Below are 24,132 nucleotides of genomic sequence, written 5' to 3' on the forward strand. Positions count from 1 at the left end.
TGCAACTTAAACAAATAAACATGTATCTTAAATTTTCACATCCTGTTCCTCAATTGGGACATTCACAACAACAAAAAATAGGCCTACACTTTTTTTTTAATAATAAAGAAAAACAAATAATAAAAAAAAAAGTCACGCACAAGAGCAGTAATCTTAAAGGGGTGGTTCACTGTTTTTTTTTCTAGGATTGATTGTGTTTATGGGGTGCAGTCTAACGTGTTAATGCTTAGTTTTTTTAAAAACACGTTATTTTTCACATAATTTACCTTTATTTCACACCGTTCTGTCCCTTCTCTGAGAAATGGGCTGATCTATTCCTGTTTTCACATCCTGTTCCTCAATTGGGACATTCACAACAACAAAAAATAGGCCTACACTTTTTTTTTAATAATAAAGAAAAACAAATAATAAAAAAAAAAGTCACACACAAGAGCAGTAATCTTAAAGGGGTGGTTCACTGTTTTTTTTTCTAGGATTGATTGTGTTTATGGGGTGCAGTCTAACGTGTTAATGCTTAGTTTTTTTAAAAACACGTTATTTTTCACATAATTTACCTTTATTTCACACCGTTCTGTCCCTTCTCTGAGAAATGGGCTGATCTATTCCTGTTTTTATGAAGCCCTGTCCTCAGAAATAGGCGATGGGATCTGATTGGTTAGCTAGCCCAGTGTGTTGTGATTGGCTAAACCGCCTCTAGTGCGTGTCTAAACGTCCTGCCCCTCACCTCAGCGGCATGTGCTCCGGTTGTATTGTAAACAACGGCTTCGTTAATTGCTTATCAGTTTGAGCCCGATTGAGACGCAGAGGGTGTTATTGAAGAGGATCGTGCAGAACCTGTGCAAGCATGTCTTTTAATGGTAGGCCTGTTTTTTGTTTGTTGTTGTCTTATACTTTTAGATATGCTGTTATTTATAAATGCTACTGCTTATGTTAGCTTTTAATATACGTTTTTATCCTGATTAAAGCTACAGTACGGCAACTGCACACGCATCCATGTATAACGCTTTTCATAGCTATGTGAAAATAAGTGTATAATTGTAACAGTTCATTATTGGAGCCGAGTTGAATGAGAGAGAGAGAGAGAGAGAGAGAGAGAGAGAGATGCAGAGCGTGTGCAGAGCAGTGGACACGAGGAACAGTATTAAGAACCGCTGCTTTAGAACATTGATTTTGAAACTTGTGAATCCATTAGAATCGTTATAAGACAGAATTGCGATTCATATATGAACAGATTTTTACGTGCACCTCTAGTTTTCTCTTCCTCTTCTCTAAAGCAGCGCAGCATGGCCTCGCCCCCTTTGCTGCCTTTTCCCGAGCGCGGGGTTTATCTGGGTTTGTAATGTCACAAACCCAGGAAGCAACTTGTTGTAGTCCCTACCAGCCATTTTTGTAGGCATTAAATTGGGTTATATCGATATCGATATTGGGACGATATCTCCGTTTGCATTGATTGAACTTTCAGCTTCGTAACTTTGCAGATATTGTTTATGCTCAAACAGCAACATTACACAATAACTAACCTTAAAAAAGTGAAATCGCAATCAACCACCCCTTTAAGATATGACAACAGTCAAGACAGTCTTTCAGGCTTCTGTGCTAAAATATGCAATGTGTAAAATTATGTAAATCCTCATTAGGAAACAACACAAACGAGGAACTCCAGTTGTAGGAAAAAATACATTAATGTAGAAAAAAAAATACAAAAATAAAGTTGTTAAAACTTTGAGACTTTTGGCTGCTACTATGGTCTCAGTGCTAAAAACCTTTTCTACAGATAACCAAATTACAAGCAATAGCAGAAAATAAATACAATATAACAAAAGACAGTGCTTTTCAGGTAGATCTCAAAAAAATTTTCAGGTACAGAAATGTAATAATCACATGTAAAATAACACGGCATAGTCTTCACTGTATAAATTGAATATCGATTAATCCTTATAAAAGTTGTTGATTTTTTTTTTCTTTGACAAGTTTTCTGTTACTCTGCTTTCACTTTAAGAACGAAAGCATGGATCCAATATACTGATACACTTGCGTTTTCTTTCTCAACTGTTTATGTAGGCCTAACCGACTGTGTTTATTTGGTCTGTATTTGTTCATCCATGCATAAAAAAGCAGAAGAGAGCTCAAGTATTAGTGCGCTGACGATGCAGCTGTCTGTATGCGTGCGCTTTGGATGTGTGCGCGTGTCACTGCTCGCCGAAAACTTCTCACAAGCGCTCGCCGATTCCGTCAACTATCCCGAGCGTCTTTTACACTCGCCCTTCAGGCAGTCTTATCGTCCCGACACATGATTTGAATGAGAATGCGTTTGCGGTAATGTATAGATGGACATGGGTGAAAATGGGGACAGTGTCAAAATTAGGTGCCTATTTATACTACAGAAATCGATATTTTACCTGTGGCATCAATACATCGTATCGTTAGACATTTAATCGATGTATCGATCCATATCGATGGATCATTACACCCCTAGTATTAATGTGGAGGCGCCGCGCTACAGCGATCTGTCTCTCCACATTAAACACTGCCAAAATGGCATTTATTGTTTAAATACCGCAATACAATGGACAGAATTTGAAATCTGAGGCTTTGTTTCATATTAAAAGTACCAAAGCACAATGCTTATTGCAATATATTGGATGGGAAGTGCCCTTCAATGTTCCATCCATTAACTGAAAACAGGCTAGAATAATCGATTCTTGGAATTAAAGAATCGATATCGTTCCGTAAAAAAATTGAATTTATTAAAATCGAAATACCGATATTTTTTACCCAGCCCTATAAAACAGCCTATGGTCACGCTACTGAAAAATGTAGTTCAGTTAGTAGTTTATCACAACTTTTAGTTGCACACACTGTTGGGAACTATAGGCCTACTTTTAGAGTTGTATAATGTCTTACTAGATCTACAGGCCTTCATACAGCATTTCTAAAGGATGCTGCTCAAAATGTGCTACTACAAGGTTTCTTCAAGGTCTTGTTGCATTTATCTGATTTAGCTGAACTTGTCAAACTACCTTTTTTTTCATTTTCCAGTTGCAGTGGAATTTTTCTGATGCTATTTGTCTCTATATGTTGTGAGAGGCAGTTTGCTGCCATCTGTCCATATATCGATCCTTTTTCTGTCCTATCACTCCCTGCTCCCTAATGGCAAGAAGGTTTGTGATAATTAAATTATTTGAGCAAAAACTGAAGGTGCCTTAAAATCCCATCTGAAAGTCAAAGAGAAGCTTTAATTTTTCTCCCAGTCGAGCTAATTCTTTATATTCGGTACAAAATAAAATCCTGTCTGTGTTTAAATGACAACCCACACATATGGCCTACTGTTAGAGGAGCACTTGGGTATTGTGAAATGCTTGCAAATGAGGACCCTTTACATTTTATCTTGCAGCGCTATGTAGAAACCCACCTCTATAAATCAATTAAGCGAGTTATTGTTTTCCCGTTGGGCTGGGCAGGGCTGACTGGGTGGTAGGCGGCAAATTGGATTGTGTTTTCAAGTATCCATATGGTCACTGAGTGAAATTGACAGGAATAGAAATTGATTCTTTTTAATTAAAAGTAACCATATCCTCAATCGAGTGGCACTTGCAAGATAATTTTGTTAGTCCCCAGCTGTGATCCTTCAATGACAGACACCAGAGGAGAGACGGCAAAAAGGAGAAACAGAGAGAGCAGGAGGTTTGCATACGGCAATATCACAGCAATGAATTAAAGGACTGGTCAGCGGAGGTTAATGATGTGAGATTAATAGCTTAATTATGGCGGTCGATCGCTGGGCCGGAGGCAGGTCCCCAAACTCTCAGCTGTGGCTAGGATACAGTGCTGTCATCTGATGACAAGATCATCCAGTGTCCTTGACTGAAGGGCAGCCATAAAAGCTATTTTGAATCATACATGCGAGTATGTCATCCTCCCACGCCACTTACACCTTATAATATTGCTGCTGTGAGAATGACCTCATCTTTAAGACAAGATTAAAGCCTGCAGGACCAGCCTGCATCACATGATCACCAATGCATGTCATTTTAAGCTCACTTGAAGTTAATATTTTAAATGTATTTATTAGTATTTTAAGTTAATAACAATGTTAAATGTAATGTTTAGCAGATCTCAACATTGTAATATTCATTATGATACTCATTTTGTGATGCCTAAATTCACTTATTGCATTTTAAATGATTGATTTTAGTTTTGACTGTGTAATTTTTTTAATTTTTTAATTTATTTAGACAAAATAGTACAGAATTTAATATCTGTTGACCAAACTTGTAATATCAGTGCATTTTTTATTTTTCACTAGTGGTCTCAGACATTTGGAGCTTACTGTATGTCCTTCCTCTTATCACAATTTTTCCTGTACTCTGTGAACACTATGTCGTAACAAATCTTTACCATGCAGTGAGAAAACATGCACACTGCACATTTTCAAGCAGCTGCTGCATTGTCAAGAATCTTCTCCATGCAAGAGCCTCTGTACAGCATCTAAGATGAGGGTTGTGGGGGCACTACGTCTTGTTAATATCCATAAAGCGTTTTTATGTAATCACAGACATGAGCAGCTAATCACATTAGTACAGACTTGCGTCTGAGAGCTTATGACATTTTGTTGTGGGGAATTCACGTCCCCTGCTTTTCATCTGCATTAAAGCTGGCTTCTCCTCATCCTCCACTGGCTCCCATCATAACCTTTTTTTTCTGTCCCCTTAGTGCTGACCCCATAATTGTTAATGACTAATGTTCTTTGTTCTTGTACAATGTGACCCACACACTTGGCTTGCACAGGCCTCCAGGATTGGGCAGGCTGGCAATATGAACCACATTTCTTGTTGATCCTCTTCTGCATTTCGTGAGTTTATCTTCTAAACAGTTCTGTTCTAACTTTCTTGCAGAAATATGCACCACATGTTCAGTTTATATTTATATTAGGTTGCCTGCGTGTAGGGGTGGAACGGTTCAACTTACTCACGGTTCGGTGTGTATCACGGTTTTAGAGTCACGGTTTCGGTACGGTTCGGTGCTATGTTTAGGAAAAAACTATACTGTTATTATAAAAATAAAGAAAATAACAATAATCTATCTAACTACAAGCAACAGCACAAATAAATACAATAGAGTAAAGATACAAATAAAATAAACAGTAATTTTCCGTTTTTCTGGGTAGGTCTAACATTAGTTTTTAGGTACAGAAATTGAATAAAGTAATGCAATGTAAAACAGCATTGCATATTTGACTGTATAAATTAAAGATTCATCTTTATTAAAGTTACCAAAGCTATTAAATCAAGAGCAGTGAGTGATTTCTTTGTTGCTGTTTGATTAATATTAAGAAAGTGCTGTCACTTTAAGACACTGTAAGTACGTTCAGGCGGCTATGTCTGCTATAGGATACTTACCAAGACGGGCATTTTGACTTAATTTTTTCGCTTCGGATGAGCGCACACTCAAATCCTCTCACTGCGCGCACGAGCTCGCATCCTCTGGCTCTTAAATGTTTAAACTGGCAAAGCTTACATGAGTTTAGTTTAAACACATATATCAACATGTGCTGTTCAGGTCTCACCTGTTCATGTGCGCTATCAGCACCCGGGTGATGACGGAATAAATGCTCATATTTTATCATACGGTGAAGAGTGAATGGTTTGTCCAGGTTTTTATTTATTAATTTTTTTTACATCGCTGTTGTTGTAATGTACTGGGAAGCCAGAATACGCATCCATCAACAGAAACATACAATAGCCGAACCCTGTTTGTTTTACGTGTTATTTATAGCAAACCATATTTCAGATGCGTTGTCAGATTTAAGTTGAACCGCGGTCCTAGTGTGTGCCGAACTGTAAGATTCGATTTTTTTCTGCAAACCGTTCCACCTCTACCTGTGTGGGTAACCTTGGCTGGACTGTTTACATGTTAAATGCTGGTGCTGCCTGACTATAAGCTATAAGCGCACATTAAAATGTTTTAAATTAAAGGAAAATGCTAGTTCACTCAAAAATTACTTTTCTGTCATCGTTTGCATATGTTTTGCAGAATGTCCAAGTTGCTCTTTTTACATACTGTGGAAATCATCTTAGTGTGTGTGTGTTTTGTTTAATAATTGGAAGGCCAACTAAAAATTATCTGGTGTCCCATCCTGAAAATTTGGCTAAAAATAATGTGATGTCCCATCCTAATGAGTTGACTCTACTTTATCAGCTTGAATATATTGGCCTACTTTACTTATTTGTTTTGTTTAGTGTTTTTTAGGGATGCGAAGCAAAAACGCAAAGTCCACTCAAATAACGCGCCTACAGAAGATTTCATTGTAGTATACTTGTTCCTGTTTGCAATAGCGCTACTGTGCTTAAACATGGTGTAGTACAGCTCTATGGAGCAACATGTAATATGACGCTACCCTCTCATGATGCTATGCTCTGTTCAGTGTTCACATGCTCTGATAATAATAGCTTTGTACTCTAGGACTATACATTATTTGGATAATTTATAATAATTAAATGAAAAATAATAAATAATAAAAATAATTTATTTAAGAATAAAAATAATATATTGATATTTAATATTAAAGGGGTCCTGTTATGCTCTTTTACAAAGTCTTGATTTTGTTTTGGTGGTGTACTAAAACAGGCTCACATACTAGGTTGTTCGAAAAACACATTATTTTTCACATATTTTACATTATTACAACACCTCTCTCCCCAGTCTGGCATGAACGGCTCGAATAGTTCCTGTATCAAATAAAGGCCCACCTTCTGAAATACAAAATGTGCTGTGATTGGTTAGCTGGGCCAGTGTGTTGATTGGCACCACTTGGTGCCTGGTTGGGAAATGTCATGCTCCTTGCCATAGAGGGCATGACAGTGTAAATATTGTGTCAATATCAAATCAATTTGAGTGCGATTTAATCCCGGATGATTGTAGCCACTCTAAGTTCGTCTGCCTTGGGAAAGCTAGCATGTCTCCGACATAGTGATAACACTTGTTGCCTTCTCTAGTGCAGCTCAACCAGGTCTCGTCCTATTCGTCGGTATTTGTGATATCACAAATCCCGGAAAATATGCATTGTAGTCCAAACGAGTCGTTCGTTGTAGTTTTTGAAAAGTGATTTCTGTTCAATAAAATATCTCCTTTTGAATTGGACTTTGAGCTTTGTAACTTTGCAGATCTTTTTTATGCTCAAACAGCAACATTACAGACTAACTAAAGTTGAAAGTGAAAAAGCATAATAGGACCCCTTTAATATAGTTTCTGTCCAATTTTATTGTTTTACTTTCAATAAAAGTGTGATTATTTTATTTGCTTGTATTTTATAAATTCAGTATCAGTAAAATTATTGAGTTAAATTAAAAAGTCTTAGAACATTATTTTATACCATTTAATAAAATAACAAATAATTATTAAAAAGCATTCTCGGTTTCATTTATTTATTTATTTTCGGCCAAGTGCATCCATAATTTTCAGTTTCGGTTTTCGGTGCATCCCTTTTGTTTTGTTTAGTTTAGTTTTGTTTCAATACCCTTATAACATTTTTAAAAATCTCATTTATCAGCCAGTACTGATGTGATCATCTTTGCAGTGGTCATTGTCCAATTTTGTTGTATGGAAATGAATAGCTTGGTTATTCTGCAAAAAAAATCTTCTTTTGTGTTCCATGGAGAGAAAAAAAACAAAAAAATAACAAATACTATAGGTTTAGAACAACATAAGGTTGAGTAAATTGACTATTTCTTTAATGAAATTAATTAGATATGTTCATAAGATATTTATATAGTAGTTGTAGTAATGGTATAACATTATTAAGTAAAGGACAGGCTTTTGTTTCAACTTAGCATATCACACACCTGTATTTAGTCTCATGGAGTGTTTTGTAGTTGTGGATCTGCTATGGTGAATTCATTTTAATGAACGTTCCAGTCAAGTCCAGACCCATTTGTGTTTAGATTCCAAAGGGACTGTAATTAAATTTTCTCCTAACACATGGTGTGAAAGTTTAAATGCTCCGGACTTGTAGAAAAGGACATAGCCCACCCAGCAAAAACTTGTTGAAAAGACGTCGAAAAGATGTCAATGCCAGACGTCTAAACAACGTTACAATTTGGTTGAAAAGTGAAAGGTGAAAAGATGTCTTTTTCAGGTCGTCGAAAAGAAGTCTATAAAAAGACGTCCAAATTACGTCCAAATTTGGTTGAAAAGTGAAAGGTGAAAAGACGTATTTTCAGGCCTAATTACAACCGTGAATTCATTGATTATATTTATATTTCATATTCATAATTACTGTCAAAATAAGACAATTCACAAAAGAGTACCAAAACATTTATTGACACATTAAATACATCTTTCACGTAAGGAAAATCTTTTACACTTTCCTGATCACATCTTAAGCCTACATTTTCAAACATACCGTAAAAACAGTAATATTGTGAAACATAACTACAAAAATGTTTGTTTTCTATGTGAATGCATTGCAAAATGTAATTTATTCCTGTGAACTGAATTTTCAGCATCATTACTCCAGTCTTCAGAGTCACATGATACTTCAGAAATCATTCTAATATGCTGATTTGCTGCTCAAGAAACATTTCAGTTGTGCTGCCCAATATTTTTGTGGAAACCATGATATTTTTCAGTATTCTTTGAATAGAACTTGCAAATCAGCAGTATTTATTTGAAAGTTTTTTTTTTTTTTTACAATTTAAAAGTCTTTTCATGCTCTATGCAAGTGACGTATCTGATTAACTGTACAGTGCATACTTTTAGGTTAATTTAATTAAAACCTTTATATAAGAAATACTCATCTACACATAAGATGACATTAAAAGCCCAAACTTTCATAAACAAGAGCTCAAGTCTATAGTTAACCTTATAGTTAGCCTTACGGTTGAGATGCTAACGGACATTTTACGAAGACACTAAACCATTTCTATAAAGTAAATATTCAACGGAAGCTTGTCATTTACATGAAAGAAAGTGTAAGGAACGCTTGTATGTAGTATTTGTGTAATTTTTTGAGACTAAACTTACCTGAAATTAGTGAAAACAACAGTGAGAGACGGAGTTGCTGCTGACAGCTGAGCTGCCGCCCCGTTTCCATGGTGACTTCCTCCGCTCCAGTTCAGCGCGCGCACCCATTAAAGCACGTAGAAGTCATGCAGAGTTTATGTTAATATAATATAATATAATAATAACTTTAGAAATGGTAAACGTGGTGTAGAAATATCATTGAAAAAAAAAAACAATTATTAAAAACGCATGAACATTCGTACACATTACTGATTTGGAACAATTTTTAAGCTTTATGTTTTATGTATTTTTAAAATATATTTTCAAAATATATTTCAATATATTCAACAGTGCTTAAGATATGTCAAATGTCTCATCTATTTCTTCACTTGCTACATTTTTGTTCATGGCTATATTAGGGCTATATGTGGTCCGAAATAAACGTGCTTCTGCTAAATTTGAAAACCCAATTTTAAACGCCGATTTTTGGGCTAAATTTGGTCCAAATCCGACGGACCAAAAAAAAGACCAAATTTTTTGGGCTAAAAGAAGTCCATGATGGGCCGACTTGATTTAGCCCAAAAAACGACGCCCAAATGACGTCTGGTGCTAGGTGGGAGGTAAAGATGTCTGAGCAGTGAATGGGTGGGCTTAAAGGGGGCCTTTACCTTGGGAAGCTGCATTAATTTGGTCAGTGTTGGTCAAAGGGGCTTTGACTGTGATGGATAATGTAACCCATAACGGGTCCCCATTGATCCAGCATCTAGCCACTGATCTCCTCTCCAATCCTACATCCCCGTCTCATGTCCATCCCCCGGGGGCACTTAAGCTTTTCTCTGCCCACCCGCCAGTCAATGGCACAGGCTGTGCCAAGGTGACGGCTGCCCTTTAACTAAAAGCTTTAACAGTGCCCTGCCTCCCTCCTCTGAGCTCTCTCGGAGCTATTTATGCATGAAGATGAAAAAGACTTTCAAAATCAGTGCATGTGCACACTCATTTAATATACAGCGCCAGGAATGTGTTTAACGTTTTTAACGTTTAACGCTTAAACGTGGTACTTAAATATGACATATTCTTGACTTGGTAAAAACAAGGGATGCTTAATATATTGAATATTGGCCAGTATTAGTGGCTTTTTAATTTAGCAGTATTGGTCAAATTTGGTTATGTACACTGATCTATAATAGAGAACTGAATTGCTCATGACGTCATAAATGTACATCAGATGAACATGATAGCATGGCCTGCTCAACATATGTATTACAAATGACAAAGTGCTCATTCTGCAATCTGAATAAAGATTTATGCTTTGTATACATTTATACATTAATTCGCCAATTATAATTCAGCAATTATTTTGTTAACAGCATTCATTTTGAAGCAGTTAATGTTGGTTAAATTAATAATTAATTCAATATATATACATAACATTTTACTCCCATGGAAACAGTAATGCTAGTAAAACACCATAGAATTTGCGTGATCTTTCAGAGTCTGAAATAGATGTTGCTCAATCAGGACATTAAAAATAAACACATCATAACTTATTCAGAGAAATAACGCCGACTACATACGGTACGGACTTAAAGACATGAAGCTTTATTTCCAAGATGAAGCATGGTAAGCTTTGAATTTCAGTACAACATAGAGCAATAGGGATGCACCGAATGTTCGGTAACTGAAATTATTCGACCGAAAGTAGCAAAAAAAGCTATTTTTCGAATAAGCGAAAAGACCGAATAAACTGTGCCGAACAATGACGTGACGCGCTCAAATAGCAACCAGCGTAAAGTTAGAGGTGCAATGCAACAAACATGTCAGCAGTGTGGAAGCATTTAAAATTGTCAGAGAAAGACGCAAAAACAAATTTTCTTTGAAAAGCAAGACAAAACAGTAAAAAGCACATTTTGGCTATTTAATTTGTGCAATGGTGAAAAAAATTGGCAAAATACATGGGGGGAAAACAAAAAAAAATGTGTTCGGTATTCGGCCTTCGGCCAAGTGTTTTATTTTGTTCGGTTTTGGCTTCAGCCAAGAATTTTCATTTCGGTGCATCCAGGGGCGGATCTAGAAAATTATTTTTAGGGTGGCAAAGGGGTGGCATGGGGTCTATGAGGGGTGGCAACACCAAAGCAAGACCCCATGCATCGTTTTTGGGGATTTATGGTCTGACATACACAGTTGTGTTCACAAATATTGTATTACCATTAAGTAATCATCCATACTGTTTAAAATAAAAAACAACATTTCAATATCCATCATGGCACCAAGTCACAACATAAAAAACGTCAACAGGTTATAAATGTTTCTGAGCTTGTATCACTAAAGAAGACATGCAAAATTAAATTTGTCAAATTTGAATTTGTCATTATATAGATCAGTGGTTATGTAAGTGCATTCTCATTTATGCCTATTTTTATATTTACATTACATTTGTTGTAATCTAATTAATTTTTTAATTGCACTGTTAAATGTTTGGTTAGCCCTTTAAGATAATTCTCCAGCATGGTTAATGTTTGCAATGTCTGAAATCACTTTAAAAAAATTTTTTTTTTTAGCATATATTATATTATAAAGCATTATAAAAGCATGTATAATTTGTATTTTATTTTAATAAAACAGACAGTTTTTTTTATATGTACATGCAGTAACCACGTCACAACTTTTTTGGTAAAGACTCAAAAAAGGCATGAGTTTTAAAGCTTGTTTGAAAAATCTAAGTAAACCTCAGGCAGAATTCCCATTACTCACTTTCACTGTAGCTGAGGCTAGAATATTTCTCATACAACTCGTCATCCACTAGATGGGTCCTCTGAGGAAAACGCTGGGTTAACTCGGATTACGTGTAGGTCATAGCAAATAAAGCAGCCAGATTTATGACCATTTAGGTTTGTGTCATAATTGCGGCCTTCAGTAACGTCGTACCTGCAGTGCGCAGACTCTTGAGGGTCTCTAGAATGGTCTCAGGTCATCACTTTGGGTTAACCTTTCAAAATATTTCCAATCATGGTGATATTTCATGGCTCCTTAATCTTTCATAGTGCCTGGCTGCCCTAAGCGTTGAGAGTCACTCAGAACTTTCTGTACGTTCTGTCTAGTAGAGTTCTCAGCCTGGTGCCACCTGCAAACCAACCTTAATGCTCACTTATCTGTGTTCTCATGCAAACATTCCTCTTGTCCCTTTGCCAATAGCGAGGCCCAGACGGCACCGGCTTATTGTGCGCATGCTTTCGATGTTCTGTGCTCCTCATAACAATAGCCCCATGAGAAGCCAGCTGAAATGCGCTCGCATCTAGCGCCGGCGTGTGCTTTAATATTGATGGCTCTGTCTAAACAGGAAGGTTTTCTCTGCGAGGCAGAATAACTCTATTGTTCTATCATGAGGGCCGAGTAATGAGGTAGTAATGATATTCCCTCATGATTGCCCGTCGCCGTCTTTGATCCAATATCATGTCGACAGTAGGAAAGTCAGATAATGAGTCACGGCTTTGAAGACTTCAGGATGGGCACCAGTTTAAAGGCTGAAATAATGCTAAACCTCCACTAAACCGACTGGTCATATGATACAGCTTACCGCTATTAACAGGAAGCTCTTTTTTCATCAACTTGTCAAAGACACATGATGGAACATTGAGCTAATTATTTTAGTAAATAATTTTTTTCCCTCAGTGGCTACATGTGTACCCTCCTCCCAAACAGTGTAAGAACCTCATTTAATCTTAATTTCTATCAGTTCTGACACTTTCTTCTGTGGAACACAACATTTTTGTAGGTAGAAAATGTAGATACCGTTTACTACAGTTCCCAGTTGAAATGAACACTAAAACAACAAACAACGTTTGTTTTCACACCAAGTATGAGTATAGGGCAGTATTATAGATTAAATAGACTTTTTTTCACATGGTTTCTTGTACAATACTATGTTATGACTTCAAAACACTTTTACTATATTGCTCACCTGGTACGATAAATAAATCACAATAAAAGACCGCAAAAAGTTTTAGAAACACCAGCCATTTTATTCCGAACAGCCGTGATATATGCAACAACCAACATAATAAAATGTTGCCAGATTTTTCATCTGTTTTGGATAAAGCCAACGTGCTTTTAGTACCACTTGCTGCTAGACATTTTGACTTTGAAAGTGACGTGAAATGTGCAAGAAACAACATAATACAATTTTGCAGAAATGATGCCACATGCACTTTTTTTTTTTTTTTATGAGCCTGGGTTGAAGGGCACTTTTGTGGTGTTTTCTTCTTCTTCTTCTTCTTCTTCTTCTTCTTCTTCTTCTTCTTCTTCTTCTTCTTCTTCTTCTTCTTCTTCTTCTTCTTCTTCTTCTTCTTCTTCTTCTTCCTCTTCCTCTTGTCATTTTGAAGCTGGATAGCCTCAGTTCTCATTTACTTGAATTTTTTAACTTGAGAATTTTCTTTTTTGGCTGAACTATCCCTTTAAGATAATTCTCCAGCAATGTCTTAGGAGGAAAGCCATTACTATAATGCTCCTCATAGAGGGATATGCATAATTGTGCTTGGAATTTGTGTTCCGCACATTCTCCTAAATAATTTAATAACATTAGAAAGTGGCGCACTCAACAGCAGCCAAACACTATGATCACTTAGAGAACAAATTCCCACTGGGAATTGGTTTTCCTTCATTTTTTTTTCTTTTCTTTTTTAGTTCCCCACTTATTCGATCGTTCGTATATCTCTGTTCTTTGGCCCATTGAGTTTCTCAAGTCCTGCAAAATCATAGTGTCGATAAGTTTAATTTCAGACAACTTTCACAGCCATTTGTCGCTTTGCCTACAAGCATACCTGTCACTGTGAGAGTTTGCTGCAGATGCCAGTGCATGGAAGTTAGCGAGGGAGTTGTGCATGTTAATGAAAGAAACGGGAGATATAGAGCAAACTGACTGGCTTGATGTAGAGTTAATTGAAAGCAAAATCCTGTAAAAGGTCTAAAACCCAGTTAATGGACAAGTTTCAGTAAAACAACCGCAGCTGATTGCATCAGACATATTTCCGCTCAGTGCATGAGTGAAAATTATAACTTGCTAATCTATTATTAATGAGAATGAATGGTTGGCTCCCTGCTTTGCGTATTGATCCTTGTACTCAGTCCGGATCGGGTGTTTCTGCAGAGCAGGAATGCTGCTAATTGCCGGGTGTCCATTTGTCGTCTCCACTCTAAAGTCTTTTTTCTTAAAAGCCATATAAATGCTTAAAACATTCCTTTCAAATTCTGATGCATTCTGGAACACAAGTTTCCTCTGGGGAAACCCCTAAATTACCCATTTTGTAAATGGCCATAAGATGCAAATAAAACGTGTTCGCAAATAAAAGTAAAGTTCTTTCATCTAGTCAAGAATTTTTGGCCCACATGTCTGTCTCCCCTTACTCTGGCCACATGCCACTGTCTAAAGCATGACTCTAGACTGTAGGAAATAAATGTCAACAGGTTTCCAAGGCCACCTGTTCTGGCACCTGTGGATTTATTGAGTTAGTTAATACAAATGGACTGGGACGACAGCACAGCCACCTGGGAGGTCAGGCCTGGTCCCTCTCATCTCCTCCTTTGACCTGTGTTCTCAACAGAGTTTCTTTGAGCATAAAGTAACCCTGAGCCCTGAACCTCTCCTCTGTCAATTCACAAACATGTTGAGGGCACAACTGCACTATGCCAATATGTTGGCTTTGAGACTTTGAGAGCTCTACAAATGTTTCAAGAGCACCTAGAGGATAAAGTCACTGGCCACTGAAAAAGTCCTCTTGATTGCCAGCTCAATCAGAACATACAATAAACACCACAATACATGTAACTAATCTGGTCTTTTATGCTTTTTAGCAAGTCCTATGGTTCCAAATGGTACCTCAGGTTGTTTCAGACTGGACTAGACCAGGGTTATTTAAAAAAAGAAAAAATCTGTATATTAAACCATTTAAACTATTATTTTATTTCAGCTTGTTGCAAAGGCAATGTTTCTCATTTTCATGTAGTTTAAAATGACTAAAACTAAACTGACATAAAAAATAATACAAACTGTATAGACATAAAAAAAAGTTTAAAAATGGCAAAAACACAACAAAATTATTAAAACTTTAAATGAACATTTAAAATAGAAAAACAAAAACTACTTCAAAATATTAACAACTATAATAGTATCTTAATCATACTAAATGATACAGTGATACTACTTCTATTCATTTAACAACTTAAGGATGTTATTTCACACATGAATACTGCCTTTTTATGAATGATGCAAATTGTTTTCATGCAAGAGTCTGATAACCAATATGCAGAATCAAAATCTTTTTGACATAATAATAATAATAATAATTATTATTATTACAAGAATAACAATAATAATTATTATCGTTGATACAATACTCTATTTATTAGTAGTATTAGCAGTATTAAATATATTAAAGGGATAGTTCACCCAAAAATCCAAGATGTAGGTGACTTTGTTTCTTCAGTAGAACACAAATGAAGATTTTTAACTCAAACTGTTGTAGTCTGTCAGTCATATAATGGCAGTCAATAGGGTCCACGGCTTTAAGAGTAAAAAAAACCATACACAGACAAAACCAAATTAAACCCTGCGGCTCGTGGCGATACATTGAGGTCTTAAGACATGAAACGATCGGTCTGTGCAAGAAACTGAACAGTATTTATATAATATTTTACCTCTGATCCACCGCAATGTCCGAACTGTCCTGAGCGCGTTCACAACATCCGACACGTGTATGTCTGCGTGCGTGCTCTGGCATAGTAGACATAGATATATATAAGTAGATGCCTCATTAGTAACTGTTTCTATGGGCCGCGATATATTCCAAAATGGCGGACGCGTCAACGTATCTGGAGCAGTCGAATTGGGCATCTATACATATCTACGATAGTAGACACATGTGCGGAAGCGATCTGTTTTACACAACTCATTATTTACACAGTGCAGAGAGATTGTGGACGTGTTCACTGGCACTGCCATGATCTAAAGCTATTTAGAAGTACATGTCATCACAATAGAAGAGACAATTTTGATATATCATCAGACAACGTGGAATTGTTTGCCCAACCGTATTAATTTGACGTCATGCGCCGGATGTTGTGAACGCGCTCAGGACAGTTAGACAATGTGGTGGATCAGAGGTAAAACATTTTTTTTTATAGAAATACTGTTCAGTTTCTTGCACAGACCGATCGTTTCGTGTCTTAAGACCTCAATGTATCGTCATGAGCCGCAGGGTTTAATTTGGTTTTGTCTGTGTATGTTTTTTTACTCTCAAAGCAGTGGGGCCATTGACTGCCACTATATATGACTGACAGACTGCAACGGTTTGAGTTTAAAAAATCTTTGTTTGTGTTCTACTGAAGAAACAAAGTCACATATATATTGGATTCCCTGGGGGTAAGCAGATAAACATTACATTTTTATTTTTAGGTGAGCTATCCCTTTAATATTAGTAATATAATTAGTGTTGTTGTCTGTAGTTATTGGGCAGTCTAAATGGTTGTAGATGTATTTTCCTCCTTGTTTCAGGCTGTGTGTAAATGTTCATTATCCAAACAAAACTTACAATAGTTAGTGGAGAATGTGTTGTTGAGTGCTATTATTAAAGACCATTCATTGGTAGAGCCAAAGTTGACTTTTTTTTTATCAAAGTATTGATCAAACCAATTATCTGCCTGTCTACACTCTAGTTATCTGTCTTTCCCCAGGACCTCTGTGGTTCATTCATGCATCCCATCTGCCTAAACTCTCAGAAGTTTATATGCACTTTAATTCAAAACATGTGCCCAGATGGGTTACTGTCCGCTGATCCTTGCTCATAAACAATGGGGGGAAAACCCACATGCTGAGTACATCTAATAGAATTGTCATGACAGAAGCACTCTTGAATGTCAAACTGACGCTAATCTCAAGCTTTAAATCACATGCACATCCAAGTATCCATGTCTTGGGAAACTCCCAGCAAGGTAACTGGAGAATCTTGTTGGGTTTTACCCATGAAACTACCAGAAGCTATCCATGAGAGGAGGCCGAAAGCTCTCAAAACTCCCTTTCCACTCCTTTGTGTGTGTATAACAGAAATAAAAGTGGCCAGAAAGGCTTTTATGAGGGAATGCATTGCTCTGTGGTGCCAATCAAACCGGTCTCTAGAGGAACCAGCACGTAAATGTCATTTAAATGTCAGGCCAGCCAATACTCCTGTGGGTCATAGAGGTGCTGGTGTGGTACACATTGGCTTAGATTTTACAATGGATACACATGCAGGTGCATACACACAAACAACCTAACAGTTGTGGGTGTCTTCTTCTCAGATAAAGCTTCAGTGGGGGTTATGTCCTAGAGCAAGAGCAGCCCCAGTCGCCTGGCACACTGCACTGATGATTTAACAAACACAAAGTCTGCTAGTCAGTACTTATCCACCTTACCCGTAGGTGCTATGTTATGTTAACTAGGTATTGATTTTGTTTTCTTCAGCACTATCCTTCTGATCCCGAAGTATAGAGGAGGAAGGACACCGTTGTGGCGGCACCGTATTCCCTTGGCTTCTTCCCTCCAAGAGAATCATATGTACTACCGCATGTAGTCTCCACACTGCTGTAATTTATCTCTCCCTTGACTAAGAGAGGATTAGAATCCCACCGTGGACCACCCGCTAGGACACCCGTGGTTCACTGGAGGTGTTTCACTGTGATAATGGATTTTTGTGTCCTCCTTATGAAGGAGATTATCAGAAATCATGGGACTGATAAACTGAGATCAGGTTAAAAGTGGTTTTCAGGGTCCAGTTTATGTTTTTCATATTTAATGCAGGTGAAGTATTTACAGATGAGAGTCCATTTTTCTGTTAGATTCAATATGGTTGTGTTTCTGATCTGATGGCATTAGTGAATGGTATAAGGGTAATACAAGTGATATGTCTAGTATAATATTTAATGTTTACAAATGTATTTATTTATTGATTGATTGATTGATTGATTAGCCTACTTGATTGGGCGATGCAGCGGTTTTAGTACGTTTTTGTCTAAAATAAATCTAAAAGCAAATTTCTAAAATGTGTATTTTCTAAAATAAATTTTAAATATATATGTTATTTGTTTGCAGTGAATATACATTTGAGAATAACTTGTATTTGTATATTTTTTCCCAAAGTTTCTCATCACTCTTGCCTTAATCTTGTTTATTGATCACTGAATTTTGCAAGCAAATATATTGTGTTAAACTGCTTATAAATTTGATATTAAGATACATTTGAATGAAATGTGTTTCTCAGGTTTATAGATCATTGCATTAATAGCTGGGTAGAAAATGAGATACACTGTCAACTTTATAACATAATAATAATAAATATTATCATTATTATTTTCTATTTATTTAATCATTATTATATTAATTAAATTATGTAGCTCCTTTTTATTTTTTAGCAAACAGGAACATCAAAAAAACAGCTTGGTGCACATTCTAGACAAACACAGTTTAAATCTGTCCTTGTACATGTCTTATAAGGTCAAACACTGGCCTGCTTGTCCTTGAAGATGATTTCCCACCCTTGTGAGAGCAACTACAAAGAGTTGCTTGTATTATTTTTGATAATATCTGTATGCCATGATGTTTATATCTGGCTTTACCGTGTGATTCACCTTTCACCCGCGTCACCCACTACTTCCGCGGAATGTTGCGCAGTAGCTGCAATTCTGCCAAATGGTCTTGCTCTGCTTGATCTGGCACTGATGTTCTTTGAAACAAGCCATTACGTGTTTGAAATGAGTCAGGCGATATGTGTGGGTCTTTATCTTCGCACAGTCCTACCTAGTTGAGCAGTGATGAAACATGTCCCATTGTTGTTTGTATTGTAAATGCATGACAAAGATGCAGGGTGTGTGAACTGCTCTGCCAAAAAACCATGAGCTGCAGCGTGCTCCGACTGGCCTGTTTAAAAACAACCCTGAATGTTGTTTAGCCATAAGTTCTTTGCCATACTATTGTCAGCGTTCCTCCTTTTGAATAGAGAATGAAGTGTTTTGATTCCTTTTCACCTCCACGTGTGAGTGTTTGTTAATTATTGGGGCCATGTTTGGCTGTTGAATCATATTAACGGTTTATTTTCTGTTATCCCAGACCGTAACACTTAATTTAATTTAATTATTAAGAAGAAAAAAAAATTAATGTATATGTTTTCCTGGGTTGTCACAATAATGTGATTAATGTACAAAAAAAGACAGTTGATGTATTCAATGTCTGTTTTGTATTTTTTTTTAAGTCTGTCAAGTTAACACTTGCATTTTGTGTGATTATATGGACAAATATTGACTATTAAATGTATGCAATGTCTATTTTATAGGGCTTCCAGTGTGATTTAATTAAATAATAATGTGACCAATTAAAGTTCATCTTTTAGCATGTTAATTTTTTTAATAATTAATGAATGAGTTAAACTGACAGAACTAGACAGAGTGCATCGGAACATAATGCAGGGTTCTCGAGATGTTGAACTATTTTTATCTTGACACATTTTAACGTGCTGCTTGTGACTGCCTCATTGACTTTTAAAGCTGTTTTTTTATGTTTTGTAAAATTATGACAAAACATTTCTCAAATATTTGATCAGTTGTTTGTCACTTTTGTCAAATATTTGATTAGTTTGATGTTTGTCAGTTGACAGCACTAGTATTTTTTATTAATGTTACAATGTCTATTTTTTATTAGCTGTAGCTTTTATTAGCTATAAGCTGTTATTCAGAGAATGGATCATTCTGACAAGTATTAGGTGACTTGAGGGGGAACATTTCTCTCAGGCTTAGCTGCAGGTGTTAACTTAGTTCCAGTCTGAAGGATTCCCGTTCATAACTAGTTTAACAATGGTTTTGCACGACCACAGTTCAGGAACTAATGGCTGCTTTTTTCTCTCTGTTTTTTTTCTTTCTACATCACTTTTCAAGGCTTGCCAAATTTCATCAAATCTCCAGAGGACCAGACGGGGATTTCGGGAGGAGTGGCATCCTTTGTGTGCCAAGCAGCGGGTGAGCCCAAGCCTCGGATCACATGGATGAAGAAAGGAAAGAAAGTTAGCTCCCAGCGCTTTGAGGTGACTAACTGTCTTTCCCTGCCTCTCCTTGGCATGTCAGTGTCTCTCCCATGCCACATCATTATGATGCCTTTCTGCTTTCCATCGTCAGTCGTTTGCGCAACACTCTTGTTTTTCTTCTTACGCTGATATATTCTTTTGTGTTGCCGTCAGCCACGTCACACCCCTCTGTGTTGTCCCTCTATTCCCTTTGCCCTAATTCCTGTTCTATCTGTGTTGTGGTTTAAGCTGAGATCGGAAGTAAATGTAAAGAGGTGTGATGACCTCGGGATGGTTTAGGGTCAGTATGGAGCCCCATTATTTTATTCTTTTTCAACAGGGAACAGGGCTGCTTTAAGCAAAAAAAAAAACTTGGTTACAAACAAACAAAAAAGTATTTGGACACTTTCACTGCAAAAATAGATAAATAGTGTTGAGTGATTGTTTGTTTGTTTTGGAGCAAAAAAATATATATAATTAAATATTGTTGCATTTTATGTAATACAAATACTTCTTACTATTTTATTTACTAAGAAATAAATATTTATTTTATTTATTTAAAAATTATTTATATGTTTATTTAAGAAATAAATACAGTGACCCCTTAACTGTCACCCCCCATTTTTTAAAATAGGCATGCAGGTGCACTATCCAAACTTAAATTGTTGTAATTTATGAACACTTTGGAATACAGACATAAGTTTGGTCTCTTTTTAAAGAAGAAAATCAGCAGATTGTAATTAAAAAAAATTAAAAAATTAAGTATCAAAAAGTTATGGTAGTTTACATTTACTGTAAAGAAAATGCACTATATTAATTTTATCAAATTTGAAGTTGATATGAAAAAAATTGAGGTTCTTGTGAGATTTTATTTAGGGCGTTATACCACCCTAAATAATATACGGGGTGCCATCCAAACTCTATTCGATTTTTTAATGCATTTTAAATGTCTAGATTTCTCTGTCAATATTACATCTATCTCAAAATAAATACGGAAATTAATTATAAAATCCTCCAAATATGGAATCCAGAGACTCAGACCTTTCCAATGATATGTTTTTTTGTCAAGATTATAAAAAGTTTTGATTGTAAAAGAGCGTAATGCATTTTGTAATATGACACTTGACACTGCCCACTAAGGGGGAGGAGATCGCCAAAATATTTTAAAGTACCATTTCCATGGTAACGCAATGTCTGATTTCAATGGTTTTCACAGGATGAATCTTGGGCTTCTAAGCTTTCAAATGATATATGATTTATGATGATTACTAAAAGATTTGATAGAGAAAAAGGACAACAAGAAAAAGAGTGCCAAGCGTCCCACCTGACAGTTAAGGGGTTAAAACACATCTAAAAATGTCAAACCAACTGGTATCTGACAAACATTTGTCATAATACCGTACATTTTAGGTTTTGCTTCAGTGTCCAAATATGTTTTGGAGCTGCTTTGTCAAATGTCGTAAAAATATATTTTTTCAGGCTATTTTCAACCATGTTGCCTAGCCCTGTTCTTTTCCCGAAATGAGGCGATGTAGATCTCTGTGTGGGAGGAGAACACAGCAGCCTAAATGCACTAAATGTATCATCTCTGAAGTATTCTTTAAGTATCCTGTTCTAGCCCCATACACACCTTGCTGATTTTAGGTCTTCAGCACCACAGCAGGGCTGAAATTTGTGTTTGTTTTTTTTGTTTTTTTTTATACACAAGAAAATGAGCCCATCCCGTCAACAGTTGTCACAATATCCGCCTTGGATAGACGTGGCAGTTCCAAGAGAATAACTCAAGACAGTACTTGGCTGAAAGTTCAGAGGGAGGTGATTAAAGACCCACCGCTCTTTATACGATATACGATCTGTCTGAAGGTTTGTCGTAAATTTAGAACGAGAGGAGAGAAAAATATTTGACAGTGTGTCTTTCTTTCTCAGGTGATTGAATTTGATGATGGCTCGGGCTCAGTTCTCCGCATACAGCCGCTACGTACTCACAGGGACGAGGCCATCTACGAGTGCACAGCCACCAACAGTGTGGGAGAAATCAACACCAGTGCCAAACTTACTGTGCTGGAAGGTAAGACGCCCCTGTTGCCATTTGATGGCCCTTGATTTGACCGGTATTTCATAAATACCTGCCTTTAATTTTCATAAAATGCCTTTAATTGGACAGGATAGTGAAGAATGTCAGGAGAAGATGGAGTGGGAGTGGGAAATGAGCCTAGTTGAATTTGAATTCTACCTACCAGTTTATTTTTAAAATCATCTAGCCATAGCTGGGGAAGTTGCGGGTTCGAGTCTCATACCGGCAGGGATTGTAGGTGGGGGGAGTGAATGTACAGCGCTCTCTCCCACCTTCAATAACACGACTGAGGTGCCCTTGAGCAAGGCACTGAACCCCCAACTGCTCCCCGGGCGCCGCAGCATAAATGGCTGCCCACTGCTCCGGGTGTGTGTTCACGGTGTGTGTGTGTTCACTGCTGTGTGTGTGCACTTAGGATGGGTTAAATGCAGAGCACTAATTCTAAGTACGGGTCACCATACTTGGCCACATGTCACGTAACTTTCACTTTTCACTTTCATAACAAGTGATAAAATTATTAATTATAAAAATGTTGCTTATAAAATACATTTTTTATTATTCAGTATTTTATCATTGGAATGGCTAGTGGATTGTAAAATTAATACATTTGTAAAGATAACAAAACAAAAACGAAATGCACATTTACACACTGCCAGCACCAATGTGGCCTTTTATAAAATTGTTTATAAAGATTTATTATTAGTCAAAGCGGTTGTCGATTGATTTTACATTTATAGTGTCTTGCGTCAATAGTAGCGTATTAGGTTGTGAGCCCTCATTTTAAGAATAACCCCCTTACCCATATTTCCATTGCCACCTGGATTGCATGTAAATCATCGATATATTCATGTGCTGAGAAATAAGCCCGAAGCATGAGACTGGAACATGAGCATGTGATGAAATGTCGAAAATTCAGCCACTATTGAAATTAATATCTTAAAATATCCCACAGAATTCCTTGTAGTAACGGCTGACCCACCCCAGCACCATGTGTTTGGGATTACACACGTGCCCACAGTGTAATCCCTTCTAATCTTATTTTTCACCTCTGTGTATGAGCAGACCAAGGCCATTTGGTTGAAATTAGAAGCCTCGAATGAAGAAATCATCTGATGAATGTTGAGTCCTCTGGCCCTGTTCAGAGAGGAAGACGAAGAGAGAGGTTCCATATTGAAGGCAGGCAGTTTGGCTCTTTTAGCTGCTTTCCACAGTGAAGTGGATAAGATGGACGCTCACAGGATCCTGCAGGACTGAATGAACTCTATTTATAGCTCACTGTTCATAGCAAGCAATGCATCATTTGTGTCCTACAGCAATGCTGAAAGACCAGCACAAAGGAGAAGCTGAATGATAATGATGTTCTCTAATGACTTACAAAAGGATGTCCTCTGCGGCACATTTGGAGGGTCTTGGGAATCTCTGCCAGAGATGCAATCACCTCATCTTAAACTCATAGAAATTATATTAGGCTGAAATATAACACATTGATTTTGATCACTGTTCAACCCGGGCAGAACTGTGGTGCTAACACTGCTTTAAATCCAATAGGTACAGTGTTTCTTTGGCCATTTTCTTGGAACAGAGATGGTATGAATATGCTAATCATGCAGTATACCAAGGTGTAATTCACATTATACGGTCAGCCAGTCATTATGGCAACATAAACACTGACATTTAACATTAAATTGAGAGAACAATATGTAAAGCGATATGAGAGAAGTGAGCACAGTCATGTGGGAAAGCAGTTATCGCATGATTGACCAATTAGAATAGTATTTCAGAGAGCCATGTAAAAGCAAGTTAAACATAAAGCAACCTTAAGCAGTATAAAGTTTGTTTGTTTTTTATGTGTGTGCTTTGCTTTTTTGTTTGGTTTTCCGGTTTGGTTTGGTTCGGTTGAATCTTGCAAGGTGGAAGGGAAAAAAATGACCGTATCTCTCAAACAGCAAGCCATTATGTACTTAAGAGAGTTAAACTTCT

The 24,132-nt window shown here is 36.8% G+C and overlaps 1 protein-coding gene across 1 annotated transcript in view; it reads left to right on the plus strand.

Moving 5' to 3' along the window:
- Positions 1-24,132, plus strand: part of LOC107551707 (receptor-type tyrosine-protein phosphatase F-like) — a 301,032-nt gene that overhangs the window by 158,069 nt on the left and 118,831 nt on the right. The window contains exons 3-4 of the mRNA XM_016233423.1: positions 19,954-20,099; positions 22,005-22,146. Coding sequence (XP_016088909.1) covers positions 19,954-20,099; positions 22,005-22,146 — 288 coding nt within the window. The remainder of the gene's footprint in view (positions 1-19,953; positions 20,100-22,004; positions 22,147-24,132) is intronic.

Source organism: Sinocyclocheilus grahami, unplaced genomic scaffold, assembly GCF_001515645.1.
Source record: "Sinocyclocheilus grahami isolate Dianchi unplaced genomic scaffold, SAMN03320097.WGS_v1.1 scaffold430.1, whole genome shotgun sequence".
In the NCBI taxonomy this organism is placed as follows: Eukaryota; Metazoa; Chordata; class Actinopteri; order Cypriniformes; family Cyprinidae; genus Sinocyclocheilus; species Sinocyclocheilus grahami.